This window comes from Manis javanica, chromosome X (genome assembly GCF_040802235.1).
Source record: "Manis javanica isolate MJ-LG chromosome X, MJ_LKY, whole genome shotgun sequence".
Lineage (NCBI taxonomy): Eukaryota > Metazoa > Chordata > Mammalia > Pholidota > Manidae > Manis > Manis javanica.
In genome coordinates this window covers 138,947,414-138,970,162 of record NC_133174.1, presented here as the reverse complement: position 1 = coordinate 138,970,162, position 22,749 = coordinate 138,947,414, and the positions used below count along the sequence as shown (strand labels likewise).

The 22,749-nt window shown below is 43.7% G+C and overlaps 1 protein-coding gene across 4 annotated transcripts in view; it reads left to right on the top strand.

Moving 5' to 3' along the window:
• GABRA3 (gamma-aminobutyric acid type A receptor subunit alpha3) overlaps positions 1 to 4,131 on the top strand; it is a 175,403-nt gene extending 171,272 nt beyond the window's left edge. For 3 of the 4 annotated variants that reach the window (XM_037025058.2, XM_073228071.1, XM_017667378.3), the window contains one exon: positions 2,057 to 4,131. In XM_037025058.2, the coding sequence (XP_036880953.1) occupies positions 2,057 to 2,392 (336 nt within the window). In that variant the 3' untranslated portion in view covers positions 2,393 to 4,131. Of the gene's footprint in view, positions 1 to 1,450; positions 1,497 to 2,056 lie in introns of all 4 variants that reach the window. The other variant, XM_037025059.2, reaches the window with a different exon arrangement.
• The last annotated feature ends 18,618 nt before the right edge of the window (positions 4,132 to 22,749 follow it).

The following is a 22,749-nucleotide window of genomic DNA, read 5'->3' as shown; positions in this document are numbered from 1 at the left end:
ATACCAGTGAATTTGCTAATTATAAATGAGTCCCACGTAGTATTTAAAACATTTACAAGGTTCTTAGAAGCATTAGCATTCTGTCCCCCTTCCACTTGTAGCAATGTGACTGCAATCCCCAGAATAATTTTGCTTTTAAATGTTCTACTAAAGGGTTCATGTACTTAAACCAACACTCCCTATTTGTTCCACTCCCCTTCCCTGATTGAAAACTCGGAAGCCAGCACAGGCAGGCCGAGCAGGAGGGCGTGGCATTCAAGGCCTTTGCCGTACACACGGGGATCCAGCCAAAGCAGACTTTGTCGTCCTTAAGCAGGCAGTGCTCTTTGCCTGTAGATGGGCCTTTGCTGCATCTTCATCTGATGAGCTCCTGCTCATCTTTTGCAACGTAGCTCATAAACCTCATAGCTTTCTCTGAGCCACCTTTTCTAAGGCCTGTAGGTACTTTGCCCCTCCCTCTACTGAATTCCCATCACACTTGTCTCATCTCTTTGGGGACGCAGATCACATTATATGTCAGTGATGTGTTCACAAGGCTCTCTCCTCCACTGGACTGTGAACTCCTGACAAACAGATACTGAACTGGACTCATTTCTTAACTTTCCCACCTACCCCAAAATACCTAGCATAGTTGTTGACCCAGTAGACATTTAGCTCATACTTGGCAAACGTTATTATTAGGTGGAGAAACATAAATGACAGTGTAGTCTAAAAGAAAACCTTATTAAAATGGTGGGGACTTGGAAGTAAAGAATAGAAGAAATAGAAAAAGGCTAGAAGAAAAGAGATCAGAAAGAAAGGGTGGGAGTAGAGAGGCCCAGGAAGGAAACATATAGGAGGGCGAGGAGTAAAGGAGTAAAGCGCAGGTGCTGGGAAGCCAAGTAATACTGAGAAAGGGAGGTGTGTGCGATTAGGACACCACAACTAGTTGTCACTTCTCATCAGTATTCCTGGTCAGTTCTGAAGCTCCATCTGTCCCCACTTTTCCCTAGAAGCAAAGAGGGGTGGAAAAGGCCAAAGCGGGGAGTGAGGCAGCAAACACTGTACACTATGGGCTTGGCCTCTGCCTTTGGCCTCCCCTTCCTCAGCGTCGCTCTTCTGATCCAGGACTGGGCTTTGTCTCCTTTTCTCGTATCTACATGGAGGGTCTGTGTATACACAAGTCATATATGTGAGAACAAATGGGCATGTGTGTGCATGCTTATTTCCCATTGAGGTGTTTTAACTCTGAAAAGAAGTCCAAAGGGCAGTGTCACAGCAAGCCCCCAGCTGTCCCTGCCTGCAGCCTTGCAAGAGTAGAAAAACCTGGTGTGGCCCCTAGCCTGCTGAACACATTTACAGTGCATGAAGGGTGAGATACTATTGTAATGATGCATGTAAACATGCCATAGTATTTATTTGTCTTTAACATGAAATGACTTTCAGACTCATCAAGCTCTCTTCCTCACAGGGGATGTGCCACTTGATGGTTGAAGCCTTTTGGAGTTATTTCTCGGGTAATCAAAAAGTGTGTTGTCCCTATAGAAAAAGTAGCACAGTGCAGCCCTGGATAAAAGTCAGGAGCCCAGGTAGCTAGTGTGGGGCTCTGTCTGAGGCTGAGTTCTCTCATCAGTCAAATGGGAGTGATCTCACCCACCTGCCTCAAAGGGTTACTGTGAAGATCAAATCACACGATTATCTAGGACCCTATATGTGATCAACATTTCAGTTTCCAGTGATTTCTACTACCATTCTCTCATCTGTCTGATCCTCTCAACAACCCTGCCAAATAGTTTGATCCTCATTTTACAGATGAAGAAACTATAGCTCAGAAAGAAGAGGTGACTTGGCCAAAGCCACATATCTAAAAAACCAGGATGATGATGCAAGTTGTATGTCTTCAAAGTCATCTTCAGTTGTCCTTAGACACAAACCTGGCTCCTCAGTGCTATTGGCTTCACAGCCTCTGTTCCTTAACTTCCCTCGTGGCTCCTCCACCTCTGAAGGTGCTCTCTGCAATGAATTAATTAGCTTTTGTTTTGTTCCCCCTTTCTCCTGTACTTTTTCTGGCCCCTAGAAAAAGACACCAGCAGCCCCAACAAAGAAAACCAGCACCACCTTCAACATCGTGGGAACCACCTACCCCATCAGCCTGGCCAAGGACACTGAGTTCCCCGCCATCTCCAAGGGCGCTGCCCCCAGTGCCTCCTCAACCCCGACAGTCATTGCTTCGCCCAAGGCCACCTATGTGCAGGACATCCCGACGGAGACCAAGACCTACAACAGTGTCAGCAAGGTTGACAAAATTTCCCGCATCATCTTTCCTGTGCTCTTTGCCATTTTCAATCTGGTCTATTGGGCCACATACGTTAACCGAGAATCAGCTATCAAGGGCATGATCCGCAAACAGTAGGCAGTGGTGCCACAGCAACCAGAGCGCTGTATACCCTAGTATGCATCCGAACTCCAGGCACCCGACCTCCAGGGCTCCCCTTTATGTGTTTCAGGATTCTTCTTTTTAACCCTCTGCCAAGCTGTCACTTCATATTTATGAATCTCAGTGAAAAACAAACATAGAAAGAATTACTTCTCCCTCTAACATTGCTGAACATGTCCTTATCAGAGCCAAACACTGCCGTTTGTCCAGTTGCTCATCTAGTGGGACATCTGGCTGTTGGAGAGGTCTAGATCCAGGAGGACTGTGGGGTGGTCCGGATCAGATGATTCTGACCCATTAGGAAGACAGGCTGGGCTATCCCATGTGGTCCCTCCTGGCACCTTCCCTACCTTCAGCAGGGTCCACAAGCCATAAGTACTGATAACAAGGGCAGGAGCCAGTGCTAACCTCTGAAAAGGCCCACCCAGCCCGTTTATTGGCTTGGGGGTTAGTGGACACAATTGAGGCTCACCAGTGTTTACCATATTATGGACAAAACACCAACTTGGCCAGCCAGACCCCAAGATGGCTGGTGTCCTGCCATGTCTAGCCCCTCAGAAAAATAGTACACTCTTTGGTATATGTGCCCCCAAAGTAAGCCCTGTTCTCTCAAGCTCTTTGTCTCCCTTGAGAGCTGGTATCCCTTGTAGCCAGCTGGCCACTGCTTAGTTTGGTTTCATTACCATCTACAAATTCTTCAGGAAAAGGGTAAAGTACTTTTTAAATTCATACTAAAAAGAGACAAATGGGAACAAATAACTGCACAATAATTTAAAAAAGATTAGAGAGCAAAGTCACCTCCTGCCAAGGCAACTAGTGAAATACTGGATAGGGCTAGAGATTTGGACTGGGTGGTAGTTGAGACTTGAAGTCTGGCTCAAAAGAGAGGGCCACGGGCAAGCAAAAGTTGCATTTTTTCTTCCATACCCTCCACACTTGAGCCCCTAGCTCAGGCGCAAGGGCTTTGCCCCCCACCCATCAGGGAGCTCGGGTCTCTGTTGATGCAGATTATGAGGGATCTGCGCTGGAGTTTTGAGTCAGCGAAATCATTCACTTTATTGCCAGTTTGATAATATATTATTTAGATCATTTGATCTCATTTGTTATTGTGTGCAAAAGGAAGCTATAATTGTAAAATTTTTATAAGGTAGATAAACTGAGTCTCAGATATTTGAATGACTTGCCTAGGCTTCTTAAAAGGGTCTGTAATGAAGTGCAGTTTGGTCGAACACAAAGATTTTTAAAGTCACAATGTGTCACCCAAAGAGACGAGTTGCATAGATCGAGCTCAAGGGGATGAGATTAAGATGGCAGCCCCAGCCACTAGTCCAGAGTATCCAGGAAGCCCCAAGTTAAGCCACAGATGGCACCAAAACCATTCTCCCTGCCCACCCCCTGAACAGAGCCCCCAAGGGGTCTATCATTAGCTGCTGGTTGCCCTTGCACACATCCTTCCCCTGTCCCCTGCTTCCATGCCACTGCTGGGATAATGCATGCCAGTCCCAGACTGTGTCTATAGGTAAATTCATGACTAGCAGAGTGCGGTGTCGTGACTCTGGGGGGGTGGGGGTGGGGGCGCTGTTCATGACTGTCTTAAGGAATTCAGAATGGAAGCCTGACCTTTGCCTTTCTGTAGAAATTTGTGTTTCCAAATGCTTTGGTGTAATGTTTAGTGGCTGTTTATTAAACTTATGAATTGTACTCAGGCTGGAGAACTTGTTCTGGTCCCTCTTTGCCTAACACAGGGAGTCCTCTGTTCTTGGCTGTCACCCACACTTCTGTGCCCCCTTTACTTGCCACTTTTTAACACCTTTGAAATAAGCTGGGGAGGTGGGGAAAGACAAGTACCAAGTGACGTCACTCATTTGTGGAGTATAACAACAAAGGACAACTAAAGGAAGAAAACAGCAGCAGAATCACAGAGTCCAAGAAGGGACTAGGGTTACCAGAGGGGAGGGGGGAGGGAGGGAGAAGGGGATTGAGGGGCATTATGATTGGCACACATGGTGTGTGTGGGTCACGGGGAAGACAGTGTAGCACAGAGAAGACAAGTAGTGACTCTGGCATCTTACTACGCTGATGGACAGCGACTGCAATGGGGTATGGGGGGACCTGATAATATGGGTGAATGTTGAAACCAGAATGTTTTTCAACTTTGGTTGGCTCAGGGGTCTCATTACCTCAGGGGTCAAAATAACAGAGAGAAGTGCACTGCTTCCTTTTCTAAATTCACCCACTTCCAGTAGAGAAAGGTATTTTCATTGTAATTCTAAAGGCTTTCTTTTTTCCACTGGTAACTATTTCCCTTAGGCACTAGTTCCCTTAGGTAACTGTTAAGTGTCTGGTTAGTTGATCCATGTGCTGGGAAATGAATGATGATCCGTATTTCTTACAAAGTTAGGAAAAATCTGGGAAATTATCTCATGAAATCTGCTTGAGGAAATCACCTGGTTTCTAAGGGGTGGGGAGTATCTCTTTGGGAGAGCATTTCAAACCACGTAAAAGGTTTTCTTGTTTGAAATAGATCAGGACCTTGGCCAGTCTGACCATCAGTACCTGGTCCAGCTCCATGGTCACCTGATCGATGCCCTGTGCTGCAGCAGTCTCAGAGCCTGGCCAGTTCAGACATACCCCCTGAACATGCATGAGAGGTACCCACGACAGCCTCCCTAGCAAAATTGTGTGGTACCAATATTGTGTTGTTACCTTGAGAACCTTCAGAAACCACTTTATCTCTGGAAATGTTTCCTCTGGTTTTAGGGAAAAGTTCAAGAGGTTCCCATCAGCACTTCTGGGACCAGTATCTCTACACTATAGTATTTTTAAGTATTTTATGGCATCCAGAGCATCAGAGACAGTCCTAGCAGTTCTAGAGGCTGCTGGAAGAACGTCTGACTCATAAAGAGGCACTCACTGAATATTTATGGAAAAGTGAATGCAAGTCTAGATCAGAGCTGCCTGAGAGAGGGTTCCTTAGGGTGGTGTTGAGAGGAAACTGGCTAAATTATGATCGATGGAGACTAGTGGGAACAAATGCAAAGAAATGCAGCCTTCTAAAGCAGCTCTAAGGGTATCCAAGTACTAATAAGTGTGCTTGGTTTTAAGTGCTTTTAACTAACTTTTTCCTACTTAAATAATTGTTTGCTTCTATGGGATTTAAAATTTGGGGGTTCATTTAATGACCTACTAGTTCCTCATGCTAAAGTACTGAGGGCAGGAGAGGAAGTCTCCTGTGTACTCTGCCCATCTGAAAGTCTCACACATGGCCCACTGGCCCATCTAGGATGCACCTGTGTTATGACACCCTTTAGAAGGCTTCCCAATCACAGTTTGGGAAGAAGGTCCTCTGGAACTCTGACTTGTCCCAAGATGTCGAGCAGGAGATGGAACAAACAAGGGAAATGGAAGAGAAAGGAAATAAATGGAAGTTCTGGCAAAAGGGCCTGAGAATTGGAGGCAGGCATCGCTCTCCAATCTCAACAGCTTCTAATTACTCAAGCTTCCATTCACCTGGAAACATTCATTGTCTGCTCATCCACTGGAGTGAGGCTAGCAGTGCCTGTCCTTGCTGACCGGGCAAGCCACTCTCTGGTGCCTCCCATCTTTGCCACCAGAGAGCAAGCTGGACATGTTCTGCCTGGCTTCGTCCTCAGCTCCAACAATTTGGTTTCATGGGGAAAGCATTGAGAAGAATGAACACCTGGATTTTAGCACAATTGCCGTGTGAGTTGGGCAGGTCTCTACAAAAGCTGAGACTTAATTTCCCCATTAGCAATATGGGGTTCCTATCAGAGCCAAGTCAACAGAGTGACCTTTCCAGCCTCTTTCCTGGAGGTCCATTCTACACCCGAGTGTCACCACATCCTGGAGCCCCCACCCCAGCTCACCCCAGACACACAAACCTCATTCTCTGGTTGCCTGTCACACAGCTCAGATGGGCTGGCAGCCTTAAAAGAATTCAATTAAACACCAAGGATGGACAATTAGGAGGCTAAACCTGGGAATGTAGGGCCAGACCCTCAGGGCTGGTACTGACCTCCTCAGCACCCCTACCATATGCTTGGCCTGAGCGTGATGTACCAGAATGTTACGTGATGAGATTCAGGATTGTTAGTGGCCCAGCTCCAGTCCCAGCATGAGAAAAGTTGGGTCCTCAACTGGAAAGATTAAGGGGGTATGGATGCCAGGCAGAGGACCCCCAGGGAAGCCAAGAGCACAGGTTGGGGAAAAAAACATGTTCCCTTCGTTTTTCCCTTCAAATAGTCAACTGTGGGGAGAACGGAAACCCTCACAAGGGAACTCCCTAAACTTCTTGTGGCCAACAGAACTCATGGGATCTGCACACACCATCTCCCCTTCTGTCACAGACAAAAGACGGCCTCCCTTCTGTCTGAGATCAGTCCCTCCTTTGTTCTTCATCCCTGTTCCGCTCCTCTAAAAGAATTTTACTTCTGTTTTCTGCTCTCAGTGAAGCTGCTTTTGCTGAGTCACCACTGCCCTAGTTACTAAAACCTAGGGCATTTTCCAGTTATCTTCCTTGACCTGCCAGCAGCATATGACATCGCTGAAATGACTTAATTCTTGGGTCTCCATGATACCATTGTCTCCTCACAACCCTGCTGCTTACCCTGCTAACCTTTCTATTTCTCGTGTTTTTCCTTTTCAACTTCTCCCGTTCCTTAAAGGCTGGGGTTCCCTACAGTGTTTTCTCTCTTCTCTTTTCACTCTACACACTGTCCCTGAATGATCTCATCTGTCCTGATGGTTTCAGTTACCACATATTTCAGTTATCTTTTGTTGCATAACAAAGCACCCCCAAATTTAATAGCATAAAACAGCCATATTCCCATGGGTCAGGAATGTGCATAGGGCACAACAGTACCCAGGCCCTCAGATAGGAAGACGCAGACAAGCGGGGGTGACTGAACAGGGACACTGGGATGGAGGAACCACTTCCAGATTCTGTACGATGGGATTCTGTGGTGAGATTCAGGCATCTTAGCTGTCCAGCTCCAGCCCCATTCTGCAGGGAAAACTGAGAAAGATGAAGGAGGTTCTGGGGGCCAGGCGAGGGGGTGGGGTCCTTCACTCACATGTCTGGCAGCTGTGATGGCTCAAGAACAGGTTCAACTGGAACTACTGGGTACATCTGGCCTTTCCTTCCAGCTTCTCCCAGCATGGCAGCTGGTTACTGAAAGGGAGCATCTCCAGAGGAACCTTTGGAGAAGAAGCATTCCAAGAGAGCCAGGCGGAAACCGCATGACTTTTACTGTCCTAACTTGGGAAGTAGTTGCATTCTACCCGTTATAACAGAGTAACTAAGGCCAGCCCGGATTCAAGGAGAGGGGCACAGACTTCAGCTCTTAGTGGGAGGAGTGCCAAAGAATTGGCAAACGTGTATGGAGACCACCACACCCCCTTTATGCTGATGACTGCCAAGCCAACGTCTCTAGCCTAGTTCTTTCATGTCAAATTGAACATATTCAAAGCAGAGCTCTTGACTCCTCCCACCCACACAATTCCTCCCTTGGTCATTTAACAATAAATAGAAGCATCATTTGCCCAGATGCTTTAGCCAAAAACCTAGGAGGAGTTTCAGACACCTCTTCTTCATCCCCATCCCCATCCAGCACATCTGACATTGTTACTCACTCGGGCTCTAACTTAAGTATCATGTTCTCCTCCTCACCTCCACTACCAGCACCCCAGTCTAAGCCTCCAACACGACCTCCCACCTAGGTCACGACAGAGCTGGCCTTTTAAACTGTAAACCAGATCATGCCACTTTCCTGTTTAATACCTTTCAAAGGCAGCCTGCTACACCTAAAATAAACCCAAAATCTTAACCCTGGCCCATTCAGCCTCCTGTTACCACATGCCTGCCTCATTCACAATGCATCAGCTATATCAACTGCACACCAAGTCCTAATATGTCTGAGAGTCTTTATGCAGGGTGTTCTCTCAGTCTAGAATGTTCCTTTCCTTGCTGCCTTGACCTGGCACTCCTACTCATCCCTCGGTTCACACTTGAAAGGTCATGTCTCTCATGCTTGTCTTCCATAGTAGAGCAGCTGTGTGCCTGCTTCCATTATACTCTGTATGGCTCTTACTGCTCCAGCATTCACCACATTTCATTGCAATGAATGCACTAGACTAAGCCCTGTGAGGAAGAGCTGCCCCTGGATACCACTGTGTAAGGCCAAAGCCACTGTCCAAACTCAGCAAATACTTATTGAATAAAATAGCTTCCGAACTGGGCTTTAAATGATGATTCAGTCTTTTCCAGGCAAAGAGAAAAAGGGCATCAAGATGGATGCAAAAGGTCCGGAAGTGAGAGAGACCATAATGAGGTATGTTGCCAAATATATTTGTCCTAACTCTCCAGGAGAGATGGATGGTGAATTTAGTGACTCTGGACTGAAGAGGTGGTGTGCGGTGCATAACCTGCCATCTACCTGAAAACCAGGCAGCATGCCAGCATCCTGATGACTTGTGATCCCAGAAGGTTGGTTCCTATAGACCCAGAAAGATTCCAGTAGCACATGTGAGCTATTTGGGGTAAATCCACTTGCTTTCCCCTAGGGTTGATGGCTGCATGCCAGCCAACCTCCTTTAGACCCAGGGTCTTAGAGTTTCCCATCCTTGCATCTGCTGTCCAGCCTTGCTGTGCAACAAGCACATTCACTCACACTATTCAAAGCCTACAGACCCTTTATCAGATCATTAAAGTTTCAAATGAAATGAACAGAAGTCCAAGGAGGATAGTAACACTGCTAGGTTCCATTGAAGACCACTCCATTTTATCATAGTCTCAGGACAACCCTAAAATCTGCAGCAGGCTGGGAGCTTAGGACTCTGCACTCCAGCACATAGACTTTTATGCTCGAAGGTGTCATGTTGGGTAAGATCTCTAGGATTTGTGTATGCTTCAAGCTGGGCCCCTTTCCTGAAATACATATCTAGCCTAGAATCATACTGGTTCTATCACTGCCTCTTAATGGAAGGAGAACTAAGGAAGTTTAAAGAATGTCTGTTGGCAAAGTAGAGGGCTAGTGAGCTCCTAACAGAAATACTATCAGCCAGTGAAATTGAAGGTCTTATGCATCACCACATTCCCCCTGTGCTGATGTGTGGAATAGCTGTTACTGACCCTTAAACTGTCTAATCTCTTTGAACCACATCCATGCTGAGCTAGTCTACTATGAGGAGCTACAGCCAACTTTTCCAGGCTTCTGTGGCACTGGCAGACCTTCTCCAGGTTAAAGTCAATAGGACCTGTGGCACTCTAGTCAAAGATGCCTCAGCTGGGAATCTGTTCTAAGCACTTTGGCTTTAGGTTATGGCCATACTACAATCTCCTTGAAGGAGCCATAATGACAGCAGCATGGCCCAAATTTTGGGCAGAGATGTCGTCCATCTCCTCCTGTAAGTAATAATATGTATCTATGTGAAACACTTTGCTTGGGTCTGATTCCCATCCAAACCTATGAGAAGAATGAGATACCAACATGATCATGGGGAAACCTAGTGGTGATTAGAGCACATGTGAATGGTAAAAACACACAGGAACCGGAAGGCAAGAATACTGAGTTCTGATCTGGGTTATACCACTGTCTCAGCTGTATGACCTTGGACAAGTCATTTAACTTTTATGTAACAAATATAATAAGAAAACTTTTCCAGGGTACACTAGGATTAATTGAGCTACAGCACACAGAAGATTGTTGGAATATTTAATTGCCCCTCATATGTAGGGAATAAATCTTCTAATCCAAACACTGTTATTGAGAGTAATGTCACCAAGAAGGTGCTGTAGAAGTCATGCCTGACTCTCTCTCCCCGTCATAAGAACAACTAATAACTATTCATGGACAAGACACAACTGAGAGAATCCAAGAGCACAGGACCGAGTCTGATGCCCACCACAAACAGAGGCCAAGATAGACTGACTGCATGAGAAGGGTAGGAGAAATGGTTACATTTTGACTGCACTGCCCCTCCCTCAGGACAGTGCAGCACCATGCAGAGAGGTCTCCCGTGAGCCTCTGGTTCCTCCAGTGGGAAAAGAGGAGCCAGTGGAGACAAGCAGTCCCCCTGGTATTGTGGGTCACTCTGTGGAATTCCCTACTCTAGTCTCACCCCACAGGGACTGCAGGGAAATCTATAGGGCACAACCACTGGGACTCTGCCTGTAATGGAGATTGGTGGAGGGGCTTGCAACAACCAGCACACAGATCACGGCAGACTGAGTTCACATCTGCAGTGCTCAAGTAGTAATCCCAACCAGCAGCTTTGTCTATCTACAGAACCTCATCAGGAGCACACTCTGCCCAGGGAACTTGGTGGGGTACAGATGTGCCCGATTCAGATTCTCAAACATGCAGTTTTGCCAGGCCTAGGGCCCACTTCACCCACACCCAGGCAAACTGCTGAGTCACAGCCCCACCTGTGCGGAGAGTTATCTTCTAGTCCCATCCGACCGTAAGGGTTGGAGACAAGTCCTGCAAGCCGTGTGGCCCAGCATTGCTCCAGCTGAGAGAAAGGCAGAGTGAATAGTTTACAGAGCAAAGTGAGTGGCCCTGTAGAGTCAGGAAACTTGGGGTATAGGTCAGTTTGCATTAAGACAAAAGCAAAGAGCTTTACTAATTTTAGAGCTGCTGTTCCCATTACTGCCTGGGCAGAGAAACTGATTTGTAGCCCTACTCATTGCTGAATACGGCCCTCAGCCTGCCCTACCAGGGAGCCCCACCAGAGCACACAGGAAGCTGCGTAGCCCATACAACAGCCCTACGTACCGTGGCACTTGAATACAGAGCACAGACCATGACTTTTCTCGTATGCAGAGCAAAACCAGTGGTCTTACCTGACCAGGATATTCAGTGTACACTCTTGTCTGATTCAGGTCCCCAAACAATTTGCTGTTCAGGCCCTGGGTCCCCTCCTGCTGCTCTGCCATGGCAGGGCAGCTAATTCATAGCCCCACGTGTGCTGAGTATAGTACCCAGTCCCAACCATCTAGACGCCTTCTCAGAGATTCCAGCAACTGTGAAGCCCATCCTACAACCCCACTTGTAACAGATCGAGCCCGTTGTCTTATCCAGGTGTTCTCACCCAGGAGCACACCTTCCACTCTGAGCTCACTTGCCTCACCCACCCTAATAGCAGTCCCCACCTGCTCAAAGATGTTACCAGGAGACATGTCCACAAACTCCAACTGAGCTTTCTGGTGAAGAACCGTCTCTCCCAAAGTGAACCTACAAAGTCTGGAAGAGGAGGCCACTTATTCAAATGCACAGATATCAATGTAAGGAATTAAGGATCATGAAAACTCAGGAAAATTGACACCAGCAAAGAAAATTAATAAAGCTGTAATAACTGACCCTAAAGAAATGGAGATCTGTGAAGTGTCAAAGAATTCAGAATAATCATCTTAAGGAAGTCTAGTGAACCATAAGAACACAGAGACAGGCAACTCAATGAAATCAGAAAAATAGCACATGAACAGAGTGAGAACTTGAATAAAAATGTAGAAAACACCAAAAAAGAAAAAAATTAAGAAATCCTAGAGCTTAAAAATACAATAACTGAACCGAAGAATTCAATAGTGAGTTTCAAAAGCAGGCTCAAATACACAGAAGGCATCAGCACCCTGAAGGATAGGACATTTGCAATTATCCAGCCAGAGGAACAAAAAGATAAAAGAATGAACAAGAGCAAAAAAAGCCTATGGGGATTAAGGAGCACAGAAGCAGCAGCATGCACATTATGGGAATTCTAGAAGGAGAAGAAAAAGAGAGAGGAGCAGCAAGTATTATGTAAAGCAATAATGGCTGCAAACTCCCTAAACCTGTGGAAAGTAATAGACATCCACACCTAAAAGACTCGAAGGATCCCGAATACACTGAATCCAAATAGGACTATACCAAGACACATTATACTTACATTGTCAAAAGTCAAAGACAAAGAAAGAATTTTAGAAGCAGCAAGAGAAAATAGAGAAGTTCCACATAAGGGAACCTCCATAATCTTGGCAAATTCCTCAACAGAAATTTTTCAGGCCAGAAGAGAATTAGATGCCATTAAAACTATGGAAAGAAATAAAACCTGTCAAGCAGGAATACTTGACCTGGTGAAGCTGTCATTCAGAGATGAAGGAGAAATAGAGACGTTCACAAACAAATGCTGAAGGATTCCATTGCCTTACAAGAAATGCTAAAGGGAGTTCTTTGAATAGAAATAAATGGACACTAAATTAATTAACATCATAAGAACATAAGGCTGTATAAAACTGACTGGTAATGGTAAATATATAAAGTTAGATTCTGTAATATGGTGAGACAAGTTACATCTCTAGTTTAAAAGTTAACAAACAGTGAAAATAACTGTTTCTACAATAATCTGTCATTAGTACATGGTATATATGAGAAATATGCAAATTATAACATCAGTAACCTAAAAGGTGAGCAGGGAGAAGTAACAGTGTCAAAGCTTAGAAATTGTATTGAAGTTGCTCTTAGTTTAAAACAGAGTGTTATTATTTTAAGATATTTTATGTTAACCTCATGGAAACCACAAGGTAAAAGCCTGTTAGTAATTACACAAAAGAACATATAAAGAAGTCAATATACATGCAAGGATCCAAACACACACAAAAAAGCAGCAGGGTAAGAAACAAGGAAGAATGGATCTACAAAGCAACTGGAAAACAAAGAACAAAATGGCAATAGCAAGTCCTCAGTTATCAATAATTCCCTTAAATGTAAACCGTTTAAATTCTCCAATCAAAGGACATAGCATGGTGAAATTGATAGTAAAACAAGATATAATGATATGCTGCTTACAAGAGACTCTAGCTTTAAAGACACACATAAAGTGAGGGTGAAGGATGGCAGAAGACATTTTGAGCAAGTGGTAGCCCAAATAAAGCAGGTATAGTTATATCAGACAAAATGGACTTTAGACTAAAAATGGTAAAAAGGGACAAAGATGATCATTATATAATAATCAGTCCATAAAAGGTCAGTCCATCAAGAATGAATAACTATTGTAAATATATATGTGCTCAACATCAGTGCTCCTACATACATAAAGGAAACACAGAGTTTACAGTAGAAATAAACAGCAGTACAATAGTAGTTGGGGACTCTAATACCCCACTCTCAAGAATGGATCAATCATCCAGCCAGAGAGTCAGTGAAGAAATACTTGGTTTGAGCAATACTGTAGACCAAATGTTAAAGGCCAAATGGATGTAACAGATACAGAATGTTCTGACAACAGACTACACATTATTCTCAAGTACACATGCAACATTTTCGAGGATAGACCATATGTTAGGCCACAAAACAAGTCTTAGCAATATCAAGATTAAAATCATCCCAGGTATCGTCCCTGACCCCAATGGTATGAAACTAGAATAGCAAGAGAAAAACTGGGAAATTTATGGATAATTGGAAATTAAACAACCAATTAATCAAAGGTGAAATAAAAAAGTATCTTGAGACAAATGAAAATGGCAACAAAAATATACCAAAACTTACGTGAGGCAGAAAAAGCAATTCATAGAGGGATATTCATAGCAATAAATGTCTACATTAAGAAGCAACAAAGATCGCAGACAAACAACCTAACTCTATGGCTTAAAGAACTAGAAAAGGAATAACAAGCAGCTGAAAGTTTGCAGAAGGAAGGAAATAATAAAGATTAGAGAAGAAATAAATGAAATACCGAACAGGAGAACAATAGAAAAGATTAACCAAACAGAGTTGGTTCTTTGAAAACAAACAAAATTGATGAAACTAGCTGGACTAAGCAAGGAAAGAAGAAAGAGGGCCCAAATCAACATAATTATAGATGAAAAAGGAGACAGTACAACTGATACTAGAGAAATACAAAGGATCATGACAGGTGACTAAGAACAACCATACACCAACCAACTGGACAGCCTAGAAGAAATGGAAAAATTCTAAGAAATATACAAACTACTGAATACATACTGAAACAGACATATTGAATCAGGAAGAAATGGAAAGTCTGAACAGACCAATTACTACTAAGAAGATTGAATCAGTAATCAAAAATTTCCCAATGAGGTTAATACCAGGATCAGATCACTTCATGGATGAATTTTACTAAACATTTAAAAATGAATGTCAAACCTTCTCAAACTTCCAAAATAACAAAGAGGAGGGCACACTCCTCAACTCAAGGTTTTACAAAGCTACCATTACTCTGATACCAAAACCAGAAAAGAACACTGCCAGAAAAGACAACTACACACCAATATTTTTAATAAATATAGATGCAAAAATTCTCAATAAATTTGAGCAAACCAAATTCAACATCATCTTAAAAGGATAATTCACCATGATCAAGAAGGATTTATGTCTAGGATGAAAAGATGTTTCAACATACACAAATCAATGTGATACATCACATTAATAAGTTGAAAGAAAAAATCATATCTTCTCAATAGATGCAGAAAAAGCATTTGACAAAAATTATTAACACCCATTCATGACAAAAACTCTCAATAAATTAGGTATAGAAGGAATGCACCTCAACAGAATAAAGGCTATAAATGATAAGCCCACAGTTAACATCATATTCAATGGTGAAATGTTGAAAGTTTTCCCTTAAGATCAGGAACAAGATAAGAGAACACAATCACATTACTCCTGTTCAACAATACTGGAAGTCCCTGCCAGAGCAATCAGGCAAGAAAAATAAAAGGCATCAGAATTGGAAAGGAAGAAGTAAAATTGTATTTACAGGTGATGTGATTTTATATATGGAAAATCCTAAAGACTCCACCAAAAAACTGTTAGATCTAGTCAATGAGTTCAGTAAAGTTGCAGAATGCAAAATTAACATGCAAAAATCAGTAGCATTTCTATATGCTAACAAGGAATTACCTGAAAAAGAAATTTAAAAAAAATTTCATTTACAATAGCATCAAAAAAACTTAGGAATAAACTTAACCAAGGAGGTGAAAGATTGCTACTCTGAAAACTATATGACATTTATGAAAGAAATCAAAGAAGACACAGATAAATGAAAAGGTATTCTGTGTTCATGTACACAGAATAATTAATAGTTAAAATGTTAATACTACCAAAATCCATCTATAGATTCAATGCAGTCCCTGTCCAGATTCCAACTGTACTTTTTACAGAAGGAAAAAACACTCGTAAAATTTTCATAGAATGACAAAAGACTCTAAATAATGAAAGAAATTCTGAGAAAGTAGAACAAAGTTTTGCATCACATTTCCTCGTTTCAAACTATACTATAAAGCTCTAGTAATTAAATAGTATTGAACTATCATAAAAACAGACAAATAGATCAATGGGGAACAGAATCGAGAGGCCAGAAATAAACCTAAGCATAAATGGTCAATTAACATTTGACAAGGGAACCAAGACAACTCAATAGAGAAAAGACAGTCTCTTTAATAAAGAGTCCTGGGAAAACTGGATGGTCACATGTAAAAGAATGAAACTAGACCCCTACATTATACCACTTACAAAAATTGACTCAAAATAGATTGAAGACCTAAATTTAGACGTGAAACCATGAAACTCCTGGAAGGAATAAAGCTCTTTGACATTGGTAATGATTTTTTGGAAATGACTCGTAAGGCATAAGCAACAAAAGCAAAAATAAACAAGTGGGACTCCATCAAGCTAGCAAGCTTCTGCACAGCAAAAGAAACAATCAACAAAGTCAAAAGACAACCTATGGAAAGGAAAAGAATATTTTCAAACCATATATCTGATAAAGGGTTAATATTTAAAAAATAAGGAACTCATACAGCTCAAAAGCAAAAAGCAAACAAAAAAAACCCCACAAATAATCCAAATAAATGGACAAAAGACCTAAGTAGACATTTCCAAAGAAGACACATGAATGGCCAACAGGTACATGAAAAGATGCTCAGCATCACCAGTTATTAGAGAAATGCAAATCAAAACCATAATGAGATGTCATTCACACTTGTCGGAGAGGCTATTATCAAAAAGACAAGAGATAACAAATGCTGGTGAGGATGTGGAGAAAGGGAACCCCTGTGCACTGTTGGTGGGGTTGTAAATTTATATAGCCACTATGGTACAGTATGATGGATCCTCAAAAATTTAAAAATAGAACTACTATATGACCCGGAAATTCCACTGCTGAGAATATATCCAAATGAACTGAAAATACAACTCAAAAGATCTCTGCACCCCCATGTCATAGTAGCATTATTTATAATAGTCAAGACATGGAAATTACTTGTGTCCACCAACAGATGAATGGATAAAGAAGTTATGGTATGCACACATGCGCACACACACACACACTCAGGGAAGAGCTTCCTTGAAAACTATCGTGTAACTTGTGGCTTGGCCTGAATAGTTAGCCTGTCCTTGTCCAGAAGGGTGATGGTAAGGAGGATAGGCAGAGAGAGGGGAGTGGAAGTGATCAAGCTGAAAGAATATTATGTATAAAGATTAAAGATACAGACTTTGAGAGTATGAAGGTTTCAGGGAACTCAAAGTGGTTAATCACGGTTGGAGGGTAGACTGCAAGGGGAAGAGGGATTTCAGATGAGACTGGAGAGGGGGGCAGGGGCTAGGTCACTCGGAAAGGGTTTTATAGGGCAGGGTAAGACCTGGAGACCCTTATCCTCAAAGCCATGGAGAGACACTAAAGGATGTTAAGGAGTGTGAAGGGGTGATGGTGCTCACAGAAGGGCAAGAAAATGACTGGGTCTGAATTGTGTTCTGGAAAGGACTCTGTGACTGTAGTGAGAGAGTGGAAGGAGGGCAAGTGCAGTGCAACCCTATGCTTATGAGGGGAAGGGTCCTGAATTAGAGTCACGGAACCAAGAGCGGAGAGGAGGGGATGAGCTGGGAGAGATTTAGAAAACAAAATCATTACTGTATGAAAACTGACCGGATATTAGGCTTGAAGAAGAGGAGCCTTCAGAGGTGACCGCTAGGCAGGCATCTGATTTGAGTGCCTGGATAAATGTGGCTAACGTTTCTGGACACAGGAAAGACTGGAGGAGCAAGCTCGAGTGGAAGATGATGAGTTCAGCAGTGGACATATGAAGTTGCAGGTATTGGTGGGGAATGGAGACGCCCTGGAGACAGTTGGATAACTAGGCCTGGAGCTCAGGGTTGAGGCCTGGACTCAAGACTGAAATGGGGAATCAAGTGCTCGTCAATGTAATAAAGGTGGTCATGGAAGCCTTAGGATCTCCTGAGGTCCCAGCCCCGACCCCACACTCCCAGTCATGGGAGGGTACAGAGTGAAAAGAGGTTGTAGCCCAGAGCAGTAGTAGCACTTAAGGGGTGGGCTACGACTGAAGAGTCTCCTCTGGATTTATGGACAGAGAAGTAAGTCTTTGGTGAAGTTTGTAAGAGCATTTTTTGTGGGGTGGTAGAGCAGAAGCTCATTTCAGTGGATTGGTAATTGAAGGAGGTGGGAAAGGTGGTGAGGAAGGACCCCTTTAAGACATTTTGTTTACAAGAAAAAGAGAAAGATACATTCATAGCTGAAGGGAATCTAAGATTGAGAAAAGTTATGGTAAATTAGAAATTCCCAAGTCATCCTAAAAGAAGTAGGTGGAGACCCCAGGGTTCATCCCACATTAGCCTTGGAAGTGGTCACTACTGCTCTGAATCCTGTTCCAAGACCATGTTCAAAGCCTGCCATTGGAACCTTGATAAGCCTAAGTCATGGAGGCTGGACTCTGAAAAGATGGAGACATCTACTGTACCATGCTGCACCATCCTGGGTGGCCCCTAAAACAGAGACGGAGGAAGGGGCTGCTCAGGAGGGAGGAAATTATATTTTAAAGGTTTTTTTCCCCTGCTTGTCTTCCTCCCCAACTCCATACACTCACATACCTATATGGCCACCAAACAGGAAGCTTTCCCCGGGCAAGGACTTAATCTGCCTTGTTCGCCATTGTAGTGCCGGCTAGAATATGGTGCAATGCCTACTAAATGCTCAAAAATATTTGATGAGTAAACAAACCCTCATATCACAATGACATAGATATTACTGATCCTTGTTTCCCTGATGAGGGAACAGAAGCACAGAATTGTGAAACAACATGCACAAACAGCCCTCCTTCTCCTGCCCTCTGAACCATTCAATCACACTACTCTTTCTCCATAGCTCTCCAACGGCCTCCATTTGGAAATGTCAGCTCAATCAATGATAAGCAGCGTACATTCCTCCCTTCCTCCTCTTTAACAGAACCCTACATTTTGTTTATGAGTTCACTCCTTCCACACTGAGCATATATACATTGGGTGAACCTGACACTTTTAAGCACCTGCGACAAGCTTGATAGGTCTGAGGTAATCTATCCCCTTTTGCCTTTAATTAGTTCAGAAATGGGAATGAGAAATGAAAAATTGGCTAAGGAATTCTGGGAGGCTTGTTTATTGTTTTGACAGAATTTCTACCAGTCATGCTCTTGAGCCTTCTGAATGCAAGTGAAAAAGCAAGTAACACCAAAGAGGAACAAGCAACACGATGAATCCTATGGACATCAGAGTGGAAAGAACTTGAGTCCCTGATGACATCAGTAAGCCATTGGATCAACCAGCCCTTAAGCTCACCCCACCTCTGCATGATGTGATGCACTTAACTTTCTTTGGTGTGTAGTAGCTTAATTTAATTTCTTCCTTTATTTGGAGCAAAATCCATAATAAATGATACATAACAACCTTGTCTCTGTTCCTTCCTAAAGGAAGAGGGTGAGGGAGGGACAGAATCTGAAGTACCACACATCAGACTCCGACTCATTCATGTCCCTCCACCCCTTGACTTCCTCTGCTGTCTTTCTGTCACCTAAAATTATAAGATAAAAACTACCCCCTTAGACTTCTTGAAGAACCCTGTAGTCGTTGAAAGTGGATCTGAATGGGGGAAAGGATGGCCAAAGTCTCTCCAGCTTTATACGTCCATCAACTAATATTTTAGGGAACTTCACTTTCAAGATATTTACTAATAATTCATGTTTAGTTCTCCTCCCTCCCAACATCCCATTGAAGTTGTGAGAGAAACGTAAAAATAAGAATGATCTTACAGCAGCATTAGAAAGCTTTGAAGAATACCATTAACAGTCTAGAACATGGAGCAAATTTTGGAAGCTAGAATTCAGGATAAAATTAATAGTGGATCTTAACCGAACTGAGTAAACTAAAGATCCAGACTGGTGAGAAAGAGACCTCAGAACTCAGGAAGATCTAAGGATTAGAGGCAACTATAGGTGAGAGTGGAAAAGGGCCATAGGCAGGATTTTCTGGGTAATTAAGACTGGGAGAGGAGCTTCCTTGATAATCTTCTCTCAAAGCAGCTGATTATATTATTTTCTTCAGTTAAGGCATAAATCTACTATGGGAGAATTCCACAGGTATCTTCAAGGTGCACAAGCTGTATAGAACTCCTGCAGTGTTTGCTCTCAACCCCAGCATAGGATGCTGCAGTCAGAATCCTGAGTGAGTGCATAGAGAATAGGGAATTTCATTTATTCTGTGGTAATACAACTGTTAATATTGATCAGTCTAGATCAATGACTACTTCTGCTTGTTGTAATCATTTGGATAGCTTTAAATACTGACATTGAATAGTGGTTGCCTTTGGGAGACTATTAACTGGGAGGAGCAAGAGGGAATTTTCTGGAGTGCTAGAAATGGTCTACATCAGTGGTCAGACATATTAATTTATTTACAGATTGTCCATGGCTGATTTTGCACTACAAGAGCTGAGTAGTTGTGACAGAATGTCTGGACTGCAAAGCCAAAAATATTTGGCCCTTTACAGAAAAACTTTTTGCGAACCTTTGTTCTGTGTATTTATCTGAGTGTTTTTTATCTATGTATTTATCATGGAGTGTTGTGTATGTATGTATAAATGACTCAGATAAAGATCTGTTGAGCTATACACTTACAATTTTTGTACTTTAGTGTGAATAAATTGTACCCCTAGAAAAAGAAATAACTGAAAAGAAAAAACTCAAGTGTTTGGGTACCACCTCCAGATAGTCTTATTTAATTGGTCCATGGAACAATTTGCATATCAGGGTTTTTAAAAGCTCCCAAGATAATTCTAATGACCAAACAAGGTTGAGAACCACAGAGTTAGACCCTTAATTATATGAGCAGAACAAGGTTCACCAAAAAATATTTAAGGAAAACCAACCAAATGAATGCAAGACACCAACTGCACAAAAATAAGAACTGACCCCTGAAGAAACAGTTAATAAAGAGAACTTAAAAATAGATGTCATTAAGGGCAGGAGATTCTCAAGATGGCAGCATGAGTAGGGTGGTGGAAATCTCCTCCCCAAACCGCATATACTTTGAAAATACAGCAAGTACAATTATTCTTAACAGAGTGACCAGAAGATACAGTATACCAGCCAGGCTACATCTACATCTGCGAGAACTCAACATCTCATGAAAAGGGTAAGATACAAAGCTGTGGCCCAGTGGGACCTGAGCACTCTCCTCAGCCCAGCTCACTGGCGGGAGGAAAAGAATCCGAGTGGGGAGGGAGTGGAATCACAAGACTGCTAAATAACCAGCCCTAGTAACCTGCACTAGGAGCACAGACACACATTGCAAGGTGTACTGGATATTAGAGGAATGGAAAAGCAAAATCCGAGACTAAGACTGTGAACAGGATCCCACAGCCAGCTGGCCCTGGGACAAAAGAATAGCCAGTGCTTTAAAAGCCTTAAAGGGAAAGGGTTTAACAGGTAGACAAAATTGTCCAGGCACAATCAGCCCAGCAGGATGGGAACTTTAAGGAACTTCATGTGCCTTAAGCCCCGGGGTGGAAACGCAGCTCCAAACCCCCTCATGGCAATAAGCAGCCTGCCGTTCATTCCTCCCCACCAGCACCGCAAGCAAACCAGCTGACCCACCATTGCCGCAGACCAGCCGGGGAGCAGCCCCGCCCACAGCAACCACACAGAGTATTCTCCTAGTGCACAGCTAACCAGACCAGACCCAGAAGCTGTGCCTTGCCCGCAGTCAACCGACACAGACAGCAGAGACCGGCACAGAGTCTGGAAGGCACGAAAGGGCTTTATTCTCACGGCAAACACGTGCTGCTCCCCTGCAACACCTGCCAGTGCCCTAGGCTATCCCCCACCCCACCCACGGCAGCTCAGGGGATTAACACAGAGGCTGCCCCCAGCCTGTGGCTGACCAGCACAGGCAGAAGAAACCGGCACGGAGTCCGGGAAGCACATAGGGGCTCTGTTCTTGTAGCTAACATGTGCTAATTGCCTGCAACCTCTGCCAGTGACCTGGGCCATCCCAAAGGCCACCCTGCCCATGGCAACTCAGGGGATTAACCCAGATGCTGCCCCCTGCACCTGCCTGACAGGCATAGGTGGACGAAACTAGCACGGAGACTGCAAAGCACTTAGGGGCTCTGTTCTCACAGCAAACAAGCGCTGCTTGCCTGCAACCACCACCAGTGCCCTAGGCCATCCTGAGGGCCTCCCCACCCATGGAAGCTCAGGGGATCAACCCAGAGGCTGCTCCCTGTGTGCAGTTGCCCAGCACAGGCAGTGGAGACCATTGCAGAGTCCCAAAAGTATAAAGGAGTGCCATTCTCATGTGAGAACACACACTGCTCCTGTGCGACCCCCACCAGTGCCCTAAGCCATCCCGAGGGCCGCTCCACCCATGGCACCTCAGGGGATTAACCCAGAGGCTGCTCCCTGTGTGAAGTTGACTGGCACAGGCAGTGGAGATGTGCAAGGTGACCAGAAAGCAGGAAGGGACTTTGTTCTCCCAGCTGACAGATGTGCCACTCACCAGCAATCACTTCCATTGCCATGAAAAGGTGGAATGACCTTGTTCAGTACAAAATCCCTCAAACACCAGAGAGAGGGCCTGTTGAGACTGAAATCACCAATCTTCCTGAAAAGGAATTCAAAATAAAAGTCATAAGCATGCTGAAGGAGCTGCAGAGAAATATGCAAGAGCTAAGGGATGAGTTCAGGAGGGAGAGAACAGAAATGAAACAAACAATTGAAGGATTTAAGAGCAGACTGGATGAGGTGCAACAAACTGTTAATGGAATAGAAATCAGATAACAGGAATACAGAGAAGGTGAGGCATAGAGAGATAAAAGGATCTCTAGGAATGAAAGAATATTAAGAGAACTGTGTGACCAATCCAAATGGAGCAATATTCGCATTATAGGGGTACCAGAAGAAGAAGAAGAGAGAAAAAGGGGCAGAAAGTGTCTCTGAAGAAATAATTGCTGAAAACTTCCCCAGTCTGGGCAAGGAAATAGTCTCTCACACCATG